General features: G+C 33.0%; 2 protein-coding genes across 2 annotated transcripts; both read right to left on the bottom strand.

Annotated features, from left to right (window-relative positions):
- Positions 1-1,934: 1,934 nt before the first annotated feature.
- LOC134276577 (uncharacterized) lies at positions 1,935-11,030 on the bottom strand. The gene is made up of 4 exons (XM_062758817.1): positions 10,995-11,030; positions 8,170-8,238; positions 7,980-8,046; positions 1,935-2,715 (listed from the first exon to the last, which is right to left on the bottom strand). Exon 4 carries the CDS (start codon positions 2,709-2,711, stop codon positions 1,965-1,967), a length of 747 nt encoding a protein of 248 aa, XP_062614801.1. The 5' UTR covers positions 2,712-2,715; positions 7,980-8,046; positions 8,170-8,238; positions 10,995-11,030; the 3' UTR covers positions 1,935-1,964.
- A 3,469-nt stretch (positions 11,031-14,499) lies between these two features.
- LOC134276570 (plasminogen-like) lies at positions 14,500-22,317 on the bottom strand. The gene is made up of 5 exons (XM_062758812.1): positions 22,239-22,317; positions 17,902-18,018; positions 15,752-15,988; positions 15,540-15,627; positions 14,500-14,650 (listed from the first exon to the last, which is right to left on the bottom strand). The coding sequence occupies exons 1-5, from the start codon at positions 22,282-22,284 to the stop codon at positions 14,500-14,502; spliced, it is 639 nt and encodes a 212-aa protein (XP_062614796.1). The 5' UTR covers positions 22,285-22,317.
- Positions 22,318-23,252: the final 935 nt, after the last annotated feature.

Here is a 23,252-nt window from a genome sequence, read left to right as displayed (position 1 = left end):
GCTTTTTCAACAAATGGAACTCGTAAATTTACTTACCTCGTCATTGGTCATTTGAAAAATTATTTTGTTAAAACAGATTCTGATTGCACACATAAGTACTCTGAAGTTGACATCAAGAAGATGCTTGAGTTTCTGATTGACAATATCTATGTGGTTTTTGGAGACCAGGTATTCCAACAATCTATTGGAATTCCCATGGGTACAAATTGCGCTCCGTTATTAGCAGACTTATTTTTATATTCATATGAAGCAGAATTTATGCAAAATCTTATGCATGAAAAGAAGAAAACACTTGCTGTGGCCTTCAACTCGACATTTGACCGGTCACGGTAGCCTAGTGGTAGAGCGTTCGCTTTGTGATCGGGAGGCCCGGGTTCGATTCTCGTTCGCGGCGCCGCGTCATACCTAAGACGTAAACAAAGGTAATGACTGTTCCTTCGCCAAGCGCTCGGCACTAGAAGTGAAAGTCACGGGTCTTTCGGATATGACCTTAAAAACGTAGGTCCCGTGTCACGGTAGGCGCTGGCACGATAAAGAACCCTCACTGCTCAATGGCCCTGAGTGCCGAGTATAGGTCTAAATTTGAAGCCCTTCACCGGCATACGGTGACGTCTCCATATGAGTGAAAAATTCTCAAGAGGGACGTTAAACAATATACAATCAATCAATCAATCAACTCGACATTTAGATATATCGACGACGTATTGTCAATTAATAATGATAATTTCCATTCCTACGTCGACACGATATATCCTGGTGAACTTGAGATTAAAGATACCACAGAGTCCGACACTTTTGCTTCATACTTGGATATTTTACTTGAAAAAGACACTAATGGTAATTTAACAACCAAGCTATATGATAAACGTTATGACTTTAACTTTTCTATCGTCAACTTCCCTTACTTATGCAGCAATATACCTTCATCACCTGCATACGGAGTTTATATATCTCAGTTGATTCGATACGCAAGAGCATGCTCTACGTATGAACAATTTCTTAAACGAGGTAAATTATTGACAAGCAAGTTGATGAAACAAGAATATCAACAGTCTCGTTTAAAGTCATCATTTCCTAAATTCTATGGTCGATACAATGACCTTGTCAGCAAATACAATTTATCATTGAATGAAATGCTGACTGACGTTTTTCATACAAATTGTTAGTCCATTATTTATACACTGAATCGACGACGCATTTTTTTCCGTTATTTCCTGATTATGACAACGAGCACACGGCGGGTGTGACCGGTCGGCAGGGGATGCTCACTCCTCCATGGCACCTGATCCCACCTCTGATGTTTCGGAGATCCGTGTTTGCTCTGCTCTTATTTTGTATATTGTTTAATGGACGTTGAGATTGAATACTGTTCGTAATTTCCATATCCTTCTACTGAAGGACAAAACACGTGCTCCAGGGCTACACATTTAAACCTATACTCGGAAATTACAATATACCACCACGATCAGTAAAAAATATTTTTTTTTCTGCCGACACCTACTACGACGTGGGACTTTGTTTTATGCCTAGTTGAAAAAAAAAATAATTATGATTTTTGAAAGCTTTATTATGCAGTTGAATACAAATATTTATAATAAAAATCAAAAGAAATATATAAAGAATTATAATGGCGTTTTTCCTTATATATCACATCTCTAGATCAGGACATCTTTATAAAGAAATGTAACGATAAAATAATCGGGAATAAGAAACTTATTCGAGTGTGAATATACAAACCAACGTCCATTGCTTATATGTTAAAATATTATTTGATTCCTTTGAAATACACGATGAAAATCTTTCCATCGCTTATTTTACAAAACATTAGAAGCTTTTTTTTTTTTTCCTTTTTTCATTTTTATTTTAAGTTCCTTTTGAATACGATTAATTTTTATTAAGAGTATGACATCAATAAATATAAAATCTATTGCAGGTAAAGGTAAACTTTGGTTTCAATATTTCTTCTAATTATCAATCTCCTGATGTTTTGTATCTTCAGGGCCGTTACTGTATTCCTCATTTTCTTGCACGTCATAATTAACTTGCGCTCTATCCGTACTTTCAACGGAATCCTTTATCAACTCTGTGTAGGGATTGACATTCATATTACTTTCATCGTTTGAAGACTTCATTACTTCAAAATAGTTACTCTCCGGATTTATAGGATCCAAGTAAGATGCTACACTCATTCGCTCTTTGTCAATTTTAGTTTCGTTTTCTTTCCTTGTAGTCGTACTTTCAACGGAATCATTTATCAACTCATAACTTTCTTCATTTGAGGAATGCATTACTTCTAGATATGTATCATCTAGTTTTTTAGGATCCAAGTAAGAAGCTACACTCATTCGCTCTTTGTCAATTGTAGTTTCGTTTTCTTCCCTTGTAGTCGTACTTTCAACGGGATCATTTATCAACTCATAACTTTCTTCATTTGAGGAATGCATTACTTCTAGATATGTATCATCTAGGTTTTTAGGATCCAAGTCAGAAGCTACACTCATTCGCTCCTTGCAATTGTCAGTTGTAGTTTCATTTTCTTCCCTTAGTTCAGGCAAATGTTCATAATTGTCGTCTTGTTCTTCAACAAAATCATAACCGGGATCATTGTACGGATCATTTGAGAAGGTCAGTTTGGTTTCATATGGACTAGGTTCTGTTCTCGGAACAGCAGGAAGGCGCAGGAGTTCACTTCGTCTTTTTTTCAAGAGCATTTTTCTGTAACAAGATATCATTAAAAATTGCTATAAAATCAAGACTTGACTAATTATAAAAGATCACGATATGTAATACCCTTGACTGTTTCAAGACATCATTTTTTAAGTCATAGTAAACCCAACATAAGAAGCAAAGAATGTAAAGTTGACGAAGTATTTCTATGCTTGTCTACACTAAACAAATCTTGTAAGGGTTCACTTTGATAAATGTATTTATTTAAAAACTACTTAATTTAAAAACTAAATTATTACAACAAATAAGTCTTCTCAACAATTGTAGAAAGAAAATCAAATATCGCCAATGAAAAACAATGTTCGGTGACGAAGCTTAAAAACAATAAATACTTATTTTAGGGGACGTGCTTTGTGTAATTAGCATCTTTTTGTGATCACTATCAAAATTTTTAAAACTAGTTTTATTAAAAAAAAATACAAAACATTGGAAAAATTACCATTGAAAAAGAAGGGAGAACCGTTGGAATGTTAAATTTTGGACCATCCTTGCATCACGTTTTATTCACTTTTATTTTAGTGTTAAATTATCCTTGATATTACGTTAAAAATATACAACCAGTATCAAGACCCATTTAAATACATTTTTCTATAGGCTGTGCGTCATTTTCATCGCCAAATTTATTACAATTTGAAAGCTTTGGACAAAATTTAACCAAACCGGAAGTGACCTTGATCTTTGTCTAAGGCCCTAATTTTGCGTCACACCAGGTTAAAAGAATGTTCAATCGTCCTGAAACAATCTTAGAAACATGAAAACAAACAATTTTAATTGTATGAAAATTTAAAGAAATCGGTGCTCGTGACAATCTAATATCAGCTCAAGCAGTCTGAATCATCCTTAAAGCGATGCACTTACATGCTCAACGCCCGGAGATATTGACCAAAAGGTCTCTGTGTGATGATGCACCGTCAAATTCTCGGATCTGTATCTCAATGAACACAATTGGGATTTTATAAGGAATGTCAACCCCCTCTTTTCCACACCATTTCAACGTTTTGGAAAGATCTATGCATAGGGTGTGGCAGCAGATGGGTCAATCTACTGTTCAGGAATACATGGTATCAAACAGAAAAGGATGTCCTACAGTAATTAGAGCGAGTTATGATCTTACTCCATAGAGATAATTTCGTGTGAATTTTCATTTACGCAACATCGAACTCAAATATGCATCATTAACCATGAATAAAAGAAATTATTTATTAATTGAATTTGTTACGAAAGCCTACAAGGGTCAAATTAAAAAATGAAGAAAAAAAAAATAAGTCGTAATAACGACTTTTTATCTCGTAATAACGACTTTCTTAAGTCGTAATAACGACTTATTATCTCGTTATTACGACTTAATAAAGTCGTAATAACCATAGGCACTTGGGGTATGGACCCCCCCCCCCTTTTCCATTTTTTCTCTTTTTAAATCTGGGTTCGAGTCACCTTTTTCCTATTTTTCTATTCTAATATGCACTATATGTTATCTAAAATGTAACTCTTTTGCTACTACAAGCTGTTTTTAAATATGTCGTTTTCGACTGATACATATAAAGAGAGAAGGCTTGCAACTCTTTTCTCGTCATCCGCCTCACCTCGCTTAAACTTCGCTCGATTATTTATCTAAACCTGAATATAAATGGGATATACATATATTAATAAGTTTGTTGTACATTCCTCTTCCTTTTCATATTTCCATTTAATTTTTATGTGCCCCCGATTTGTAAATATTTCGATGAAATCAACCGCATCTAGGGTAAATTGTTTTGATGTGCATTGACTGGACGGAAGTACCCGGTATTTTTGGGCGTCATCATTAAGTGTGATGTCATTTGGAACACTAAATTCGAGAGGGAATAAATCCCGAATTTTCTCTTCATATTACATGTAAAGGTAAGTTTACCATGTAACAAGATAACTGTAACTAGTAGATTCTGATAAATGTCGATTAAAATTTAACATACTACATAAACATCCAAATTTCACAATATTGTTATTACAACGCCTTGATTTTTTTGTAAATGCAGAACAGCTGTAAAGTTAGAGTTATCGTTCTTTTCTACTTCCGTCCCAGTCAGTGCGCATCAAAAAAATTTACCCTAGATGCGGGTGATTTCATCGAAATATTTACAAATCGGGGGCACATAAAAATTAAATGGAAATATGAAAAGGAAGAGGAATGTATAACAAATTTATTAATGTATGCATATCCTATGCTATATTCAGGTTTAGACAAATAATCGAGCGAAGTTTAAGCGAGGTGAGGCGGATGACGAGAAAAGAGTCGCAAGCCTTCTCTCTTTATATGTATCAGTCGAAAACGACATATTTAAAAACAGCTTGTGGAAACAAGAATTACATTTTTGATAACATATAGTGCATATTAGAAGAGAAACATAGGAAAAAGTTGACTCGAACCCAGATTTAAAACGAAAAAAAATGGAAAAAAAAGGGGGGTTCATACCCCAAGTGCCTATGGTAATAACGACTTTTTATCTCGTTATTACGACTTTTTGTCTCGTTATAACGACTTTATAAAGTCGTAATAACGACTTTGTATCTCGTTATTACGACTTTCTTAAGTCGTAATAACGACTTTTTATTTCGTAATAACGACTTTCTTAAGTCGTAATAACAACTTTTTATCTCGTAATAACGACTTTTTTTCTCGTAATAACGACTTTTTATCTCGTAATAACGACTTTATTACCCTTTTTATCTCGTAATAACGACTTTTTATCTCGTTATTACGACTTTTTTTTCTCGTAATAACGACTTTCTTAAGTCGTAATAACGACTTTTTATCTCGTAATAACGACTTTTTTCTCGTAATAACGACTTTCTTAAGTCGTAATAACAACTTTTATCTCGTTATTACGACTTTTTTTAGTAAGATTATTTTCAATAGTTTGCTATTTTTGACCTTTCCGTATTACGGAAACTTATGACCGCGCCTCGTGAAGTTGATTTATACATCAAACTGACAAAAGAAAATGAGTATTATCTGCTTATCAGGCACGTTGCAGGGTGGGGGTGGAGGCTTCCCCATTATTTTCTCAAACATAACTTTCCTGCTGATAAAAAAGTTCATTGCCGTCCCCCCCCCCCCAACACTTTTTGTTGCAATATAGCCAAATAAGGGTGATGAGGTAGTAATTTAAATCTGGTACGGAAAGAAGTTGCCAATATATGGTAATTTGGTTATATATAGCATAGACTTTCACGTTGATATTTTGAAAGTTTTTGTCTGTGAACGAGGAATGTAAAAGTACATTTGAACAACAATTTAAACCCCCTTTTTGCAAAGAAATACATAATGTAGTCTACATAGGCATTGATAATTGGGGCTTACTGAGTAGCCCCCAAACATTTTTTGTTGGTTTAGCCCCCCGCCCTTTCAGTTTGCTTTCGACACGCGCTTATGTATCATATAATATTTTGAAATGATTTCTGCGATGTGCAACACTAATGTCTTCAATTTTGCGGCATAATGATTTAGATTATAAGTGTGTAAACAAAACAAGTCCAAATATTGTCAATAATTACATATTATAATAAATATAAATAAATGAATTGTCAAAGTCTGGTGCAACTGTTTTGACAATTTTATAACTAAACAATCATCGCGTTTTCAGCTACACGACACCGTTATAAGGGCACGTTTCCGTTTTATCTCCTAGCAGGATCAAGTTAAAAAAATGTTCCAAAAGGAAAAAAAAATAAATAAAAAGTCGTTATTACGACTTAAGAAAGTCGTAATAACGAGAAAAAAAAGTCGTAATTGCGACTTAAGAAAATCGTAATAACGAGATAAAAAGTCGTTATTACGACTTCAAAAAGTCGTAATAACGAGATAAAAAGTCGTTATTACGAGATAAAAAGTCGTTATTACGACTTAAGAAAGTCGTAATAACGAGAAAAAAAAGTCGTAATAACGAGATAAAAAGTCGTTATTACGACTTGAGAAAGTCGTTATTACGAGATAAAAAGTCGTAATAACGAGATAAAAAGTCGTTATTACGAGATAAAAAATCGTTATTACGACTTAAGAAAGTCGTTATTACGAGATAAAAAGTCGTTATTACGAGATAAAAAGTCGTTATTATGACTTAAGAAAGTCGTAATAACGAGATAAAAAGTCGTAATAACGAGTTAAAAAGTCGTAATTACGAGTTAAAAAGTCGTTATTACGAGTTAAAAAGTCGTTATTACGAGTTAAAAAGTCGTTATTACGAGAAAAAAAGTCGTTATTATGACTTAAGAAAGTCGTAATAACGAGATAAAAAGTCGTAATAACGAGATAAAAAGTCGTTATTACGAGTTAAAAAGTCGTTATTACGAGATAAAAAGTCGTTATTACGACTTAATTTTTTTTCTTCATTTTCTAATTGACCCTTGTAGACTTTCGTAATTTGTTCTTAAATACTTAAAAAATATAAGGTAAACAATTGGAAGTTTGGTTCAGTGTAAAGTCCCCCTTTCGGCGTTTGCACTGAATACTCTGGGCGTCTCTGAAACGTCAGACTCAGCTCAAACGGACCACAAATAAAATCTGAGTAAATAAGGAAGGCGGAACCTAGGTTCTGCGTATCGCTATGGTGTGCCTGGTTGTTACTCTACAATGTATTCTTTTCACTTTCTTATTAAGGTTTTATTTTTCCTGTTTGCTCTTCTTTCCAAAGCCATCAAGGTAGCCTCATTATGTAACTGTTGAAAAGGCTATTGTGTGTCATATATTTGATTACCAGTATTTATATTTGTCATATTTTATTTGTTAATCATTTTTTATCAAATACTACCTGGATTTTATTAAAATCATTTTCTTAAAAAATAACTCTTACATACATATAAACTAAACGATAGTTCAGTGGGGAATTGAAGACTGTTTTTGGTCTTGTTAAAAATGCATTTGTTTCACTCTTATTGTTTTATTCTTAATTTGTGACAGGATCACAAAATAGCACATATATTTGTATAGAAGTGAATCAAATACATAACGTATGGGATTTGGTATCCATCAAAAGATCACCAAAAACAATACTTAATCATTACTAAGAGTAGATTTAAAGATTTACATGTTAGTTTCCAGTTTATGGCTACATGTATTATATTCAGTAAGTTTTGAATACTTATAGGAATTGTGTTTGAAGAATTTTTTCTATAATCATTATTGAAAAAAACACCAAACTTCAAAATCTTCAGAGAGAAAAAAAAAAACAAAAATTGTGTTTATTAATCGAAGAGCCTGGTACATTTGTACGTACCTCGTTATTATCACGCTAAAAACAAGGATGCCAGCGAAAAGAACAACAATTGTAGATCCGATTAAAACTGAAAAAAGATACGTAATTAATAGTAATAGATTAACCTCAGTATCTATGTATAAAAAAAGCATACCTTTTCAATGTCAGATATATTTCCACATAAAGTAACATTCATTTATTCTTAACTTACTAATCAACTGTGTCTGATCTAATTTCTCTGTCACATCCTGTTGGACTACGCTTGGTAAATCTGGAGAATCTATTTTCAGGAAAGGAAAGTATAATGATTATTATTATAGGTGATGACTAACAATAATCATGCTCAACAATCCAATCATACAATTCAAATTGTGAACACAGTAAATATGAACCTCTGAAATCAGGGATGGGATTATGCATGACTCTAAAAGGCATGAGAAACATCTAATACTATATTACTAAGTACATGTACCAAGATATGATGCCATTCAATTAAGAAATAACTGTCTAATTTTTTTATTTTCATGATGTGATCAATGGAGTGGCTTGTGTGATAATTTACATAAACACCGAGCCAGTCTATTGATAATCGTCATGAAATAAAAAAAAAAAATTAGGGATAGGATTATTCTGAGTCTTGGCTCTAAAAGGCAGGAGAAACATGTAATACTATATTACTAACTGACTAAGTGCATGTATCAAGATATGATGTCAATTAAAGAATAACTTTATATTTTTTTTAATTTCATGGTGTGATCAGTCTAGTGGCTTGTGTGATAATTTGCATAAACTTTGAGCCAAACGATTGATCATCGTCATGAAATTAAAAAAAAAAAACTGACAGTTATTCCTTATATAACTTCACTGGCCCTTGATTCCACAGATTCACTAGCTACAAACCCTGACTCTGTCTCTTTATCCATGGCCTGTACTTGATTTTGTTTTTATCGCACATATCGACGAATCAGTAGATTTATGTAAAAATAAAAGTTTTCATTTTTACAATACGTTGAATTTCCATTAGTGAACTCTTCAGAATTAGAGGCGCGTTTGGTCGTATGACTGGGACAGCATGGCGTTGCGGATAATACAAAACCTGCAAGTCTCAATCCAATTTTAGATGTTTAGTGCATTTGTCATTCTAAAAGACATATGAAAGAAGCGAAAACCCTAATTTTATCGCCCATTAATAAAAAAAATACGACATATTTCCGAGGTATGTGTATTGTTTTTCAATGTACCATTACGATATATAGATACTTACGATCACCAATACATGTAAATAAATTTCCTTGTAATCTCTACTCTTGATTTAAATGAAGTCCACAACAATAAAATACTTCATATGCATTTTGTTAGTACGAGGGCCGTTCAAAAATTACGCGGACTGTGCTATTATTTACTCTTACGGACGTCATATAGTTATGAAATTTAACAGAAATATGTATCTTAAAGATTCCAATAAATTTTGGGCAAAATATCCTTATTTTAAAAAAATTCTGCTAAAATTGTCGGTATGTTGATGTCGCTGATGGAGAGGTACGGAGCATGACAAAAAATTTGAAGCAAAAGCATGCGGAATCCAAAATTCCAAAACTCATATATTTTCTATAATTCGCGATATTTTTCGACAATTTTCTCAAATATATCTTTAAATTGTTCTGTTATCATGTATTTAGATTTCTGGCGTGATATTTGAAGTACTAACAGAAATATAGTGGTTTTTCTCTGATGCGATTACCGTGAAAAAGACTGTGAAAATGACGTCATCTGAATTGACGGCGCACCACATTTTGTTAAATTACATGTAATGCTCGAGATATCACCAACATATATCCAAAATATGCATAATAAAACATGTAGTAAACTAGGGTTTATGTGACATTCATCACAAATAGCAAATTGAAATTTTAGACCGTGAGACATTTGTAAAGAGGCTATACAGGAGGACGGGAAGAAGATTATCGACGAAAACTTTATCCGGACTGTAAAGAACGTGATTGAGAGTCACCAATATCACACTATATCTGATAAATACCTGCAGTTTTTGGCTTTAAAACAAAAAAAGAATATTCTTTACTTGTTTAATAGATTTTAAGCTTAACAGGAAATGTTGTTTGGATGTTGAGTAGATAAGGTAACTCAAACTGTACAGGTACTCTTGGGAAAATGTTGAGAAAATGAAAACTCAATCACATATTTTTTTTAATGCCTGTGACGTCGAGGATTTTGCTGCTCCGTGACTTAATGATATGTCCTGATAAATCACTCAAAATTAATACCAATGTACAACATTTTGATATGAAATTTTGAAGAGCATATAAGTAAAGATTCTTTTATTTTATGTGTGACATTTTGCCCGATTATGTCGTCAAATATTTTTTATGTGCAACAAGTCCGCGTAATTTTTGAACGGCCCTCGTATTTGTTCATCGAAATTCAACACGTTGTTTACATGTTTATGTTACGTTTGTCCCAGAAATCCCGCGATATTTGTACATTCTCCGACTTTTTCACAAAAGAGCGCACGAAGAACTATAACTCTTCAATAGTGGAAAAAGAACGTATTTGTAATTTGTAATTTCTCGGACAAAGACATTGGAAATATAAATATAAGGGAATATGACGGTCTAGTCACCGAAAACCTGATCTGTATTGAACTGGAGGATGTCATAAAGTTCATGTGGTTTATCACTCCACACGTGTAAAGTTTTTTATTCCTACTGTAAAAGTCACGGATCTCTACTTTCGTTTGAGCTGCCTATAAGCATTACTGATAATGAAATTCAAATATTACTTTGTTTAATTTCTCCGGTTTTCAATTAAGTTTATTTAATACAATATTTGAAAATCCTGACATTGATCCCGTCTGAACAGGACTGTGTATGGTTAGAATTAGAATTCTGATGTCATTATTCATCTGGTGCTGTAAAAGGCTGTCAAGACTCATTAACTAGATCTCAATCATTGTTTAACCCGAAGAGATTTGTCTCACAATAGTATTGTCATTCCAAAATCTATAACGTACAAAAATACCTTTTTTCGACACTGGAAACTCTGATATTTTTGATATACCTAAAAAAAAAAACAACCATGAATATTTAAACAGTAGTTTAGATCATTTTTGAAATTACAAAATTACAGTTTTGAAAACCATTTTGGCATTTAATAGATGTAATATAGATAATATTCCATGGATGGTTAATGTGGAAATAAAACATTTTTTTAGGAGACTGAGTTGTTGGTTTAATAAAATGTGTTTCAAACAAAACTTATGTTGTATGAGACAAATACTTTGATGTTTGAAAGAATGTGAAACTGAACCGACTTTTCCCAAAACAATAAATTATTCTATATTCTTGAAAAACGTAAAGGTAAACTAATACACGCTGATTCTCCTGTGAGATATAAAGATAAGTAGCAATCCTTTAAGCTGATCTTTGAATGTGTAAATATCCTCATCACTATTGTAAATAAAGGACTCTGTGCGGGATATTGTATATTTTTGCTCCAGCAAAAGTCAAATTTTGAAAATGACTTGAAATATACTGATTGTACATGTATAGATAGAATCAACAACCTAAATTAATAAAACATATTTAAATTTCAAAGTGGATTATTGACAATCTTTGTCTTATAACGCCACAAACTATTCGGATTTCGGATTATATATCAGGAAGAAGAAAAAAATCAACACATCTAATTGATATTTTTCTTCTCATTATATTATAATATTAAACTATAGCTGACCTACGCTCAGTGATTTTTTTTTTCAAATTATCGGCATAATATACATCTTTTCTGTAGAAGTCATGAGAAATTTAAATTTACACCACATCCTCGACGTCATATCAAACATATGACGTCATGACTTATGAAATTATACACTATACGGCGCTTTTTAGTCAGCAGACATCCCTATGTTTTAAAACACAAAGATATATATTTCCCCGTCAAAGCTTGATTTTTGGTTTTTTTTTCGGGGGGGGGGGGGGGGGGGGCAAGGCAAATATTGGCCATTAATGCATTTGGCATTGAGTATGCAAGAAAGCATTAAAATGTAAAGATGCAAATAAAATATTCTTACAAAGACTAACATTGGCGGCATCTTGTGGTAAAATAGCTGCAAATTGCCTTGCCGATGATACTTTATCATTTGTCAGACAAGTGGAATTCGTTTCATCATTTATTTTTGAAACCACACAATTTGCTACACGTTGAAAATTACTGAAAATAGAAAAAAAAATACGATTTATTTTCATCTTGATTTAATTGTTGCAAGCTAAAAATTTAACGATTTTATGAATTTAGAGCTGATTTCAATAGACATAACGGATTACGCTCTTTGAGACGTGCTAACACTCTGCTTGTCGAAAAGTTTAAATACTACGTAACGGTATATTATACATGTATTTGCTAACAAGATCATTGTATCAACTAAAAATTTTAAAGATGTTGACCAATTTTATTGTCATCTTTTTTTATCAAATGTCAAGTCTGTCGACTGGAATATTCCATGTATGTGTTGCCATTGATTGTTTGTATGCCTTTCAAGGAAGGTTGCTTGTAGTGTATTCCAAAATGTTTTGAACGGTTTCAGTGATATTTTTATGACTTCGAAAGTATAAAATTTAACTTGAAGTTGATTTCAAACAGTTATATCTCGTAATTGTGGAAGTGATTTGAAAGGCGCTATCGCTTTTTCCGTACGTTGTTTACCCTTCTTATCTCGATTTATCTGATATCTCGAAGATATTCCTCGATTTCATTGAATACTAGATAATGAAATCTGACTGGATGAATACATGTATAAAGTTTTAGGCAAAACATCACCTCTTCTGAATAATTGGTGATGAAATAAAAATGAGATAAGAAATACAAGATGTATTATTTCTTCATATTTTATTCTATTCCGGTCTTTTACGCGAAAGAAATACTGCAATAATTTTAGTATCAAAATACAAAGTATTAGTTGTATACAAAGTTCCAAAGTTATAGTTTCAGTTTTGAATGTATTTCAGATTATCAATTTATATTTACATCCATTCAATATTTTCTCCTTTATTTCTTAAGAAAACACATTGTGTTAATCACTGCATGAACTACATTAAGCATAACGCCTGTACATTCTTGATCAGTGGCTGTTCCATTCAAGAAACGTATAAAGACGTTCGCATCATTAATACAATAATTAATCTTTTTAATCCTACTTTTAATGATTATTTAAATAGATAAAATATAAACAATAAAATGTCTTTCTGTGTTTGTTATTACTGAAATTAACGGTCGCAGCTATTGCAGAAAAAATTCACATGTTAATTCCAGTAATAACAAACAAAGAAAGCATTTTCGTTCTTCACATTAATAAAGCAGACATCATTAGACGACAAATGTTCAAATATTTTACCTGCACAATGTTTCTGAGGTTGAACTCTCAAGAGGATATTGTAGATTGCAAGGGTTTGCGTACTTGTGTAGTCCTACAATAGTTGCTAAACTTGAATCTGTGCACGGAGCTTTAATACCTGTAAGTGTAAAAAAGAATTTGAATAATGTTCCTTTAATCCGTTATGTTGTTGCAAAAACATGCTGTGGGAATGATTTTTAGCTATGTTAATGAAGGCTTCTCCAAGCTTTAAAATGCCTTCATTGCAATTTTTTGCATAACAAGTCGGTTTGATTTTTTCTTCGTAAGTTATGTGCTTACGTACAACAAAATAAACATGGAGGGTTCTGTTAGTAACATGTTGATATATTATCAATATATTGATGTATATGATACAGAGTTTATTTTTCTCAGTTGATTCGATGCGCAAGAACATGCTCTACGCATGTACTATTTTTATGAAATGAGGTAAATTATTTACATACCTGTTGATGATACAAGAATATAATCTTTATATACTCAATATTCTAGCTGATGACTAATCACAGTAAAAGAAATTCAGTTTAACCAATTCAACAGTCTGGTTCATAGTCATTGATTTATAAGTCCTTTGGTCGATATAATGACCTTGTTAGCAAAAAATAATTTATCATTGAGATAAATGCTGGCTGAAGTTTTTCATGCTAATTGTACCTACATCAATCATTTTTTTTAATATCTCAAAGGCTTAATTATAATTTAACAGAAATACTTATGGAGTGAAGACAAGACAATGTTTTCCAGACTTAAATGTCATTTTCAAGGATCAATATCAAGGGTACTTTCAACATAATTATACGTCTTTTGAAATAATCAACAAATTCAATAAGTCAATATCAGTGAATTTCAATAAAACAATTATTGTCATGCATTGCATATCATTTATATGACACTCGAATGGCACAATGGAAAGTAGTTTTGTGACCTGTAAACATCATTGTGCAGTATGGTAAGAACATTATCTGTAAAGATGTATTGTCGTTGGAAAACAGCCAAGGGAAATCACGTTACTTCTTTCTGAATGTTTAAATCGCACATGTATTAATGAATTTTTGCATATTTTTGGTCTTGTATTGTTTCGTATAATGTGAGTTTGTTTATGCAGTAACAAAAGTGCTACTTACATGGGGAGATTGACCTTCCCATTAACCTTTCTAACAAGTCCTGTTGTTGCAAAGCAATGGATTTAATCTCAATCCCAGAACATTGAACATTCGTAGAATTTTCAATTCTGTTCTTCAAACATCCAACAATTCCCCACAAGCGTCTGAAAATATATTTTTTTTACAAAAATGTATATTTGGAATATCAATAGTTCTTTATAATTAATAAAAATTAAATAAATGTGTAGATTTAACGAATCCCCTTCTAAAAATTTATATCGTGTTTTTATACGTGGGAATTTTTTTTTAAATTTTAATTCTGCATCTTAGGAGCATCTTACATGTTAAGTTACTGACAATAAACCTAAAGGGACTAAGCTACAAATACATTTATTTGATGACTGTTTAAATGGACAATAAATTATCGATACTTTCATAAAGTAAAGCATGTACATGATTTATGATTTTAACTTTTCTATCGTCAACTTCCATAACTTATGCAGCAATATACATTCGTCACCTGCATACAGAGTTTATAACTCTCAGCAAGAGCATGATATACGTTTGAACAATTTCTAACACGAGTTAAATTATTGACAAAAAAGTTTATGAAACAGGAATATCAGCAGTCTTGTTAAAAATCTTTATTTCGTAAGTTCTATGGTCGATATAATGACCTTGTCAGCAGATACAGTTTATCATTAAATCAAATGGAAACTGATGTTTTTCATACTAACTAGTAGTCAATGATCTTTACACTGAATTGAAGATGGATTTTCCTGTTATTTCCCGATCATGACCGGGAGCACACTGTGGGTGTGGCCGGCTGGTGGGGGATGCTCACTCCTCCTCCTCCAGGGCACCTCACCCCCCCTCTGATTTTTGGAGGTCAGTGTTTGCTTTGCTCCTATTTATGTATTGCTTTATGGACCTTGGCATTGAGTATTGTTCGTTATCTCCATATCCTTTATGTATGCATAATTTTCATAATATTATAATTAAAACTCTTTCTTTCTTTCTCAGTCTTTTTATACGGAAAAAGCTCAAACTTACCTGCAAAATTCAGTACCGGTTGGTTCAGCAGCAACACACTGAGATGCTAATTTTTGAGTATCAAACGATGTGTTTAGACATGGTGAAGCTTAAATACAGAAAAAATACAATACTACTGTAACATAAAGATAATGAGGCAGATATGTATACAAAATAAATGACAAGCAAAATATTTATATTAATACCCTTAAATATAGTTCACAAGTACTTACAACAAATGTCCACACCACAAAGTTCCCAACGAACGCTAGAATTAGTAGTGAAACACCACGGTTCTTCTCTGTCAAAGTTTCTACAGTAGTTCTCTTGTGCAAGACTAAATATGAAATAATTCTGTTCATGTGGGCTCTGCACATCCCATCTTTGACACAGCAGCCCTGACTTTGTAACACGTTGTTTTCCTCTGTATAAGATCCCCGGTAATCTACAGTCTTCCGGTGTGGATTTCCCTTAATAATTCAAAATCTAGGATCCAGTATATCTTTAACGTATAGCTTTATCAGTATTATTATTATCTTTATTATTATTATTATTATTATAAAATTATTAATTGTAAGATGCCATTGCTCTTCCTCTTTTTACCTCACCTGAGCCGAAGGCTCAAGTGAGCTTTTCTGATCACATTTTGTCCGTCGTCCGTCCGTCTGTCCGTCCGTCCGTCTGTCCGTCTAGCCGTCTGTAAACTTTTCACATTTTCGACTTCTTCTCAAGAACCACTGGGCCAATTTTGACCAAACTTGGTACAAAGCATTCTTTGGGTAAAGGGGAATTTAAATTGTTAAAATGAAGGGACATATCCCCTAGCAAGAGGAGATAATCAAGAAAAGACAAAAATAGGCTGGGGTCATTAAAAAATCTTCTTCTCAAGAACCACTGGGCCAGTAAAGCTGAAACTTATGTGGAAGCATCCTGGTATAATGTTGATTCTAAATTGTTCAAATCATGACCCCCGGGGGAAGGGCGGGGCCACAATGGGGAATCAAAATTTTATATAGAAATATATAGGAAAAATCTTTGAAAATCTTCTTCTCAAGAACCACTGGGCCAGAAAAGCTGAAACTTATATGGAAGCATCCTGGTATAGTGTAGATTTTAAATTGTTCAAATCATGACCTCCGGGGGAAGGGTGGGGCCACAATGGGGAATCAAAGTTTTACATAGAAATATATAGGAAAAATCTTTGAAAATCTTCTTCTCAAGAACCACTGGGCCAGAAAAGCTGAAACTTATGTGGAAGAATCCTGGTATAATGTAGATTTTAAATTGGTCAAATAATGAGCCCCGGGGGATAGGTGGGGCCACAATTGGGAATCAAAGTTTTATATAGAAATATATAGGAAAAATCTTTGAAAATCTTCTTCTCAAGAACCACTGGGCCAGAAAAGCTGAAACTTATGTGGAAGCATCCTGGTATAGTGTAGATTCCAAATTGTCCAATCATGACCCCCAGGGAAAGGGGGGGGGGCACAATGGGGTATCAAAGTTTTATAAAGAAATATATAGGAAAAATCGTTGAAAATCTTTTCTCAAGAACCACTGGGCGAGAAGAGCTGAAACTAATGTGGAAGCATCCAGATATAGTGTATATATTTTAAATTGTTCAAATAATGACACCCGGGGGAAGGGCGGGGCCACAATGGGGAATCAAAGTTTTATATAGAAATATATAGGAAAAATCTTTGAAAGTCTTCTTCTCAAGAACCACTGGGCCAGAAAAGCTGAAACTTATATGGAAGCATTATGGGGTAGTGTAGATTCTAAATTGTAGGAATCATGATCCCCGGTGGAAGGGCGGGGCCATTATAGGGAATCAAAGTTTTACATAGAAATATATAGGAAAAATCTTTGAAAATCTTCATCTCAAGAACCACTGGGCCAGAAAAGCTGAAACTTATGTGCACATGGAAGGATCATGGGGTAGTGTAGATTTCAAAATGTCTAAATTATGATCAGTGGGGTAATGTGGGGATGCATTATGTATAACAAGGGTGAAATCTGGTAAAGAACAGAATGGTCAAAGCTTCTCAGGTGAGCGATGTGGCCCATGGGCCTCTTGTTTTTTAACTGATGGGAGGTTTAAACATATTTTCATTTTTAAAAAGTTTTAAGGTCTACATATAGCATGTTTGTGAGAGATTTTGCATTTTCAAACTATATATTTTCCATTTTAAATTACGATCTACTCAATCAAACCATCATGAACACATTTTTTTCTGAAATTTTGTAACAAACAGGTTACCTTTAAAAACAACATTACACATATTTATAATATACATGTATCCAATGATGTTATTCAAACAATTTTAATGCTCATATACAAATCTTGATTTTTTTTAATAAACCTGAAACATGTCTGTGCTACCTGCTGTTACTGTAATGCTGTGATCTGGAGAACGCGTTGTTGGTTCTGATTTTGTTTCTGGAAACTCCGAGAAGACAGTTGTTGAAATCTCTGGAGATACATGTACACTTGTCCTGTCTTTTTAATGGAAAGGTTAAACATATCTTTTAGATTCGTTCCAATAAACACATTGCATATATACATGTATAATTGTTTAAGGAATAACCAAAAAGAATTATACGTGAGGTAACATAAAATACTTTCTTGGTGATGTCTCATTTCTATGATATAAAAAAAAATCAGTGTACTGGAATATTGAATTATCAATTTTGAAACAAAATTCCGGCAGTATTGTTAATACGGTTTACATAAAGTTTTTTTTTCAGCATAAAGAGGAATTGCAAAAATAAAAAGGTTTAAAGACGAATTATGACTTTTTAAAATTATTTCCGAGGGTCATTTTTTATTTCGATCACACGACGTCAAAAAAGACCCTTTTCTCTGTAGCAAAATTGGCATTACCAATATCTGCATACCCAACATAAAGAAAAATGACCCCGGCCGTAGAATAATGACTTCTTGTAGATTTTATTATGTTATTTTTTTTTTTTGGGGGGGGGGGGGTAGAATGGGTTGGGGTGGGATTTTTATTTTAAAAGAATTAGAATTATATGCATAAATCAAATTACATGGGCCGAATTGTTCACCAGAGTTAAATCGAAAATTATGAATCTTGTTTTTCTTTCCCTCACACTTTGATCTTTAAAACAATATATACATGTGAACATCTGAGGTTCTCGATCACGGATATATCGAATACCATTGATATCTCAAGGAGAAATGGAAGTACAGACTGTTTATTTTTCAAGTATTTTACCCTCGATATCTTAAATAAGTTTTCTTACTGAGCGCTTAGCCTCCACGTCTAGGGATCAATTTACACATTATATTTTTGTACACCTTCAGTGATTAACCAAAGATGTAATGGTATGTATACATCAATAATGGATTTGTTTGCGTTTAAGTAATTTTGACACATATAAAATTTCTCTGATAAGAATAACAAATCTGAAACCTGTTTTCGCTACCTGTTGTAACTGTATTGCCTTGATCTTGAGAACTTGTTGTTGTTTCTGATTTTGTTTTTGGAAACTCCGAAAGGACAGTTGTTAAAATCTCAGGAGATACACTTGTCCTGACTTAGAAATGGAAAGGTAAAACATATCTTATATTAACGTTTGTTAATCAACACATTACACCCATATAATTGTCTGAGAAATGCCCATCATATTTGTAATAAAAATTGATACGTTTTGCTATAGAATTTTTTTGGTTATGTATCTTTTCCATGATGAAAAAAATTTGACTTTATTTTTTAAGCATGAAGACATCTTGCAAAAATAAAACAGTTTGAAGACAAATTATAACTCCTGCAAAACGATTACCAAGGGTCATTTTTCGACCTCGAAAAATGCAATCGGTCATCATTCGATGTCGAAAAAAGACTCGTATTCCTTTAGAAAAAGTGGCATTACCCATATTTGCATACCATACGTAAAGAAAAATGACCCCTGTAGAATGACTCCTTGTAGATTTTATTAGATTATGTTTTATGAAAGAGAGAGAAAGAGAGAGTGGACGAGAGAGAGAGATCTACCAGTTAATTATTTTGCTCATGAGTGCATGTTGTTTTTAATTCAAATGTCTTAATAATGTAAATACATGGCAATTTTGTACATATATCAACAGTGCCTAACTTTTTGACTTAGAAGAAATGGCGATGATAGAGGTGTTTGCTTTCTATCATTTAAACCGAATCAACAAGTAGTAATAAAATAAATCCAGGGTATATATAAGGCAAACAAAAGTTTAGATGCACTCAATTTTAAAAACAAACTACAAGTAACTTCCATGAAGCAACGAAAACCGCGTTTCCTTTGAGAATGTAGTCAATAAAGAATTTTGGAAGTATATACGGATAATTATATAGGTATTTACTTCCGAAAAATAAAAATGAATCTTCAACAAAATCTCATATCAGATGACATCAGATTTTGTTAAGTCACGTATAATTTTGTCGATTTCTCAATAATGGTGTTTTTCATATAGCTGTACTTTCGTCAGTAGTGATGATAATAAAAATCTTTTTGAAATATTTTCATATAAGTACAACCTTAATTAACAGGAACAGTAACAATTCGTAAAGTCCGTCTGCTTGACTAAGACAAAACAAGTTTGTCTTAAGGATGAAAGACCATATTCGAAATTTTCCGCCACTGCACAGAAAGTCATGCATCTGCCTTGAATCAGATTGACTTAATGATGTATTGCAGAAGATGATGGATAAACATTTTTTTTTAATTTAACAAAGATTTTCAAACGTTTACTCCTAATTCAAAAATATTTTACACAATTCGATTTACATTCATTTGTTAATTCTATAAGTAAATGGTTTTTTACGACATTTGCCGAAAGCGCATGGCGAGTAAACGAAAATGTGTTTTGATGTTGATGATTTTTCAGATTCTCCTGTAAGGCTGATTGCTTCGTTTTTCATTAAAACTAAAGTGTAGCAAGTACAAACACCATCATAAACTACAGCCAAATGTACAGCCGACTGTCCCCCATTATCGATACGACTCTAGAGCGGATTCTGGGTGAGGGAGTGTCAAAAGAATAGATAAAAATAGTATCTGCTCAAAAACAGCAAAGCCATTTCTTATATTGATATGGAAGCATCATGGGGTTGTTTAAACCTCCCTCCCTTGTAAACTTCTCTTAATACTGAAGTGATTTTTGCTTTTTGTCTAGCCAGTGAGCTAAGGTGAGCAATGTTGACCATGTGCCTTTTGTTTTTCTGTGCTATTTTCAGTGTGAATGCATCCGTATTCGACCATACACAGTAAAACAAGCAAACGAATTGCGGCGACAGACAAATGTAGTTTAAAGTATTTTATTAAGAAAGTCACAGGGAACAAAATTCAATTTACCGTAAGTGTCAAATCATCGTAAGCGTGTTTTACTGTATTGTGTTTTTTTAAGTTGGCTAAAAGCATATTTTGTGGGAAATGAGTCTTTAAGAGTAAATAAAAAAAGTCCCTCATATTTTAACACTTAATTTGTTACTATCTATGCTAACAAGTACATGTATTTCTAATTTGACAAACACTCTATCATGTACATGTATTTGAGTTAATTATGCTAAGAAAACCTTAAACTTTTGAAATAATCAGGCTTGCAGATATTGATTTGTTACACTGGGGACCCATGTGATGCGGGTCACATAAATCCGGTTTTGAGACAATACCTTGAGTATCATAGACATATATCTCACACAAATCATACCTTATCACCATCCGTTGAGTTTTAAACAACTTTAATATTTTTTTTATTTAGTGTAAAAGTAAATAGAAGAATAAGAAAATAAAACAACACAATTTATTTTGCCAAGGTATTTTCAATAAAAAATTTCTCCAAAATATGGCATTCACTGATGACCTATCTTTTTTTTTTGGCATAATTTGCTAGTAAATTATCTCTTTAACATTGTCTTTTAATATGTATAAAAATTCTCTTGCAGAATTTTTTTAATTATTACTTTTAAACCACATTTTCATATTACTTCCTATATTAATTATTGATTACAGTTGACCACTTTGCAACGTTCCCTTTAAAAAATCTGTAGTGGGTGGGGTATTGAGTTACCATATCCGAATAATTATCTGTAAAAAATAGTTTATACCAAAGAATGTATAAAAGGTAGATATATATAATGAAATGTACTATCTACATGTTATGTTTGCGCAAAATTCAAATCGGGTTTTTAAAAAAATTCATTGATTGATTGTACGCATATTGTTTAACGTCCCTCTCGTGAATGTTCACTCATTTGGATATACCACCACGTGTTGGTGGAGAGCTGCAGATTTTGTCCCATACTCGGCACCCAGAGCCATTTAGCAGGGAGGGGTCTTTCTTGTGCCAGCACCTACTGCGACACGGGACCTCGGCTTATACGGTCTCATCCGAAGGTCCGGTCTCCACGTCCCACATAGGGATTCGAACCCGCGAAGTAAGGATCAACTCCTTACTTCGCGATTCTAGAGCAGACGCCCAACCACTAAAAAATCAATGATAATATATCCATTCAAATCAGGGACAATGCATAGTTCTAGACACAAGATATATACCGTGATATGAATCTGTGAATTGGTAATGTATCCTCTCTCTCTCTCTCTCTCTCTCTCTCTCTCTCTCTCTCAGAAATCAAAATGTCAAAAGTAACAGCATTCTTAAGAACTGAGAAAAAGAAGCAATGAGATCAAACATAAAAAGTATCTAAAATATAACTGCATTACCTGAGACAAAATAAAAAAGGCTCCCCAGTAGTAATAGATTAGCCATTATAAGTATATGTCGTTTAAATGATTAACATCGTAAGTAAGAAGACACACTGGGCAATACATTGTGATATGATTTTTTCCGGTTTCCTTTTAATGGGCATATCAATATTGAAGTAGATTAAAGTTGTTTGTATCCTTTTTTGTTGTCACAAATATAGTACATTTATTCTGAAAGTCCAGGAAATATTTTATCTACTTTTAGCATAAATTTAACATCTTTAGTTATATCTAAAAAATTACATCATTAGACGATCACTTTTGTTATTTTTATTTCCTGAATATTTAAAATAGCAGCTTGAATTCAGCAAAGGTTTAATATTTTGTAAAGGTTTTTTGCTCGTTAAATTTTTAATGCCAGATAAATCACATTTCGTCAGTGCAGAAGGTCAAATAATTGATCATGCGAAGCAATTTGAAACACTTTCTTAGTTACAATTTTAAAGGGTCTTTATTTAAAATAGAATAATCATTCATTTTTCCCATGATTACTGTTAATATAAACTTTGGAGGGAAATTGTCAAAAATGTGAATAGTTTACAGACAGATGGACAAACAGACATCTTGGCAGAGGGATGCCGGACAAAATGTGATCAGAAAAGCTCACTTGAGCCTTCGGCTCATGTGACCTACGAGACATATGAGAAGGATATGGAGATAACGAACAGTATTCAATCTCAAATCCACAAAACAATACAAAATAAGAGTAGAGCAAACACGGACCCCCGAAACATCAGAGGTGGGATCAGGTGCCATAGAGGAGTGAGCATCCGGATCCTCTGCTGCTCTGACGTAAACAAAGGTAATGACTGTTCCTTCGCCAAGCGCTCGGCACTAGAAGTGAAAGTCACGGGTCTTTCGGATATGACCTTAAAAGCGTAGGTCCCGTGTCACGGTAGGCGTTGGCACGATAAAGAACCCTCACTGCTCAATGGCCCTGAGTGCCGAGTATAGGTCTAAATTTGAAGCCCT

The sequence above is a fragment of the Saccostrea cucullata genome, unplaced genomic scaffold (assembly GCF_032062105.1).
Source record: "Saccostrea cucullata isolate Sc308-1 unplaced genomic scaffold, CSIRO_AGI_Scuc_v1 ctg822, whole genome shotgun sequence".
Lineage (NCBI taxonomy): Eukaryota > Metazoa > Mollusca > Bivalvia > Ostreida > Ostreidae > Saccostrea > Saccostrea cuccullata.
This window is presented reverse-complemented; position numbering and strand designations above follow the sequence as displayed.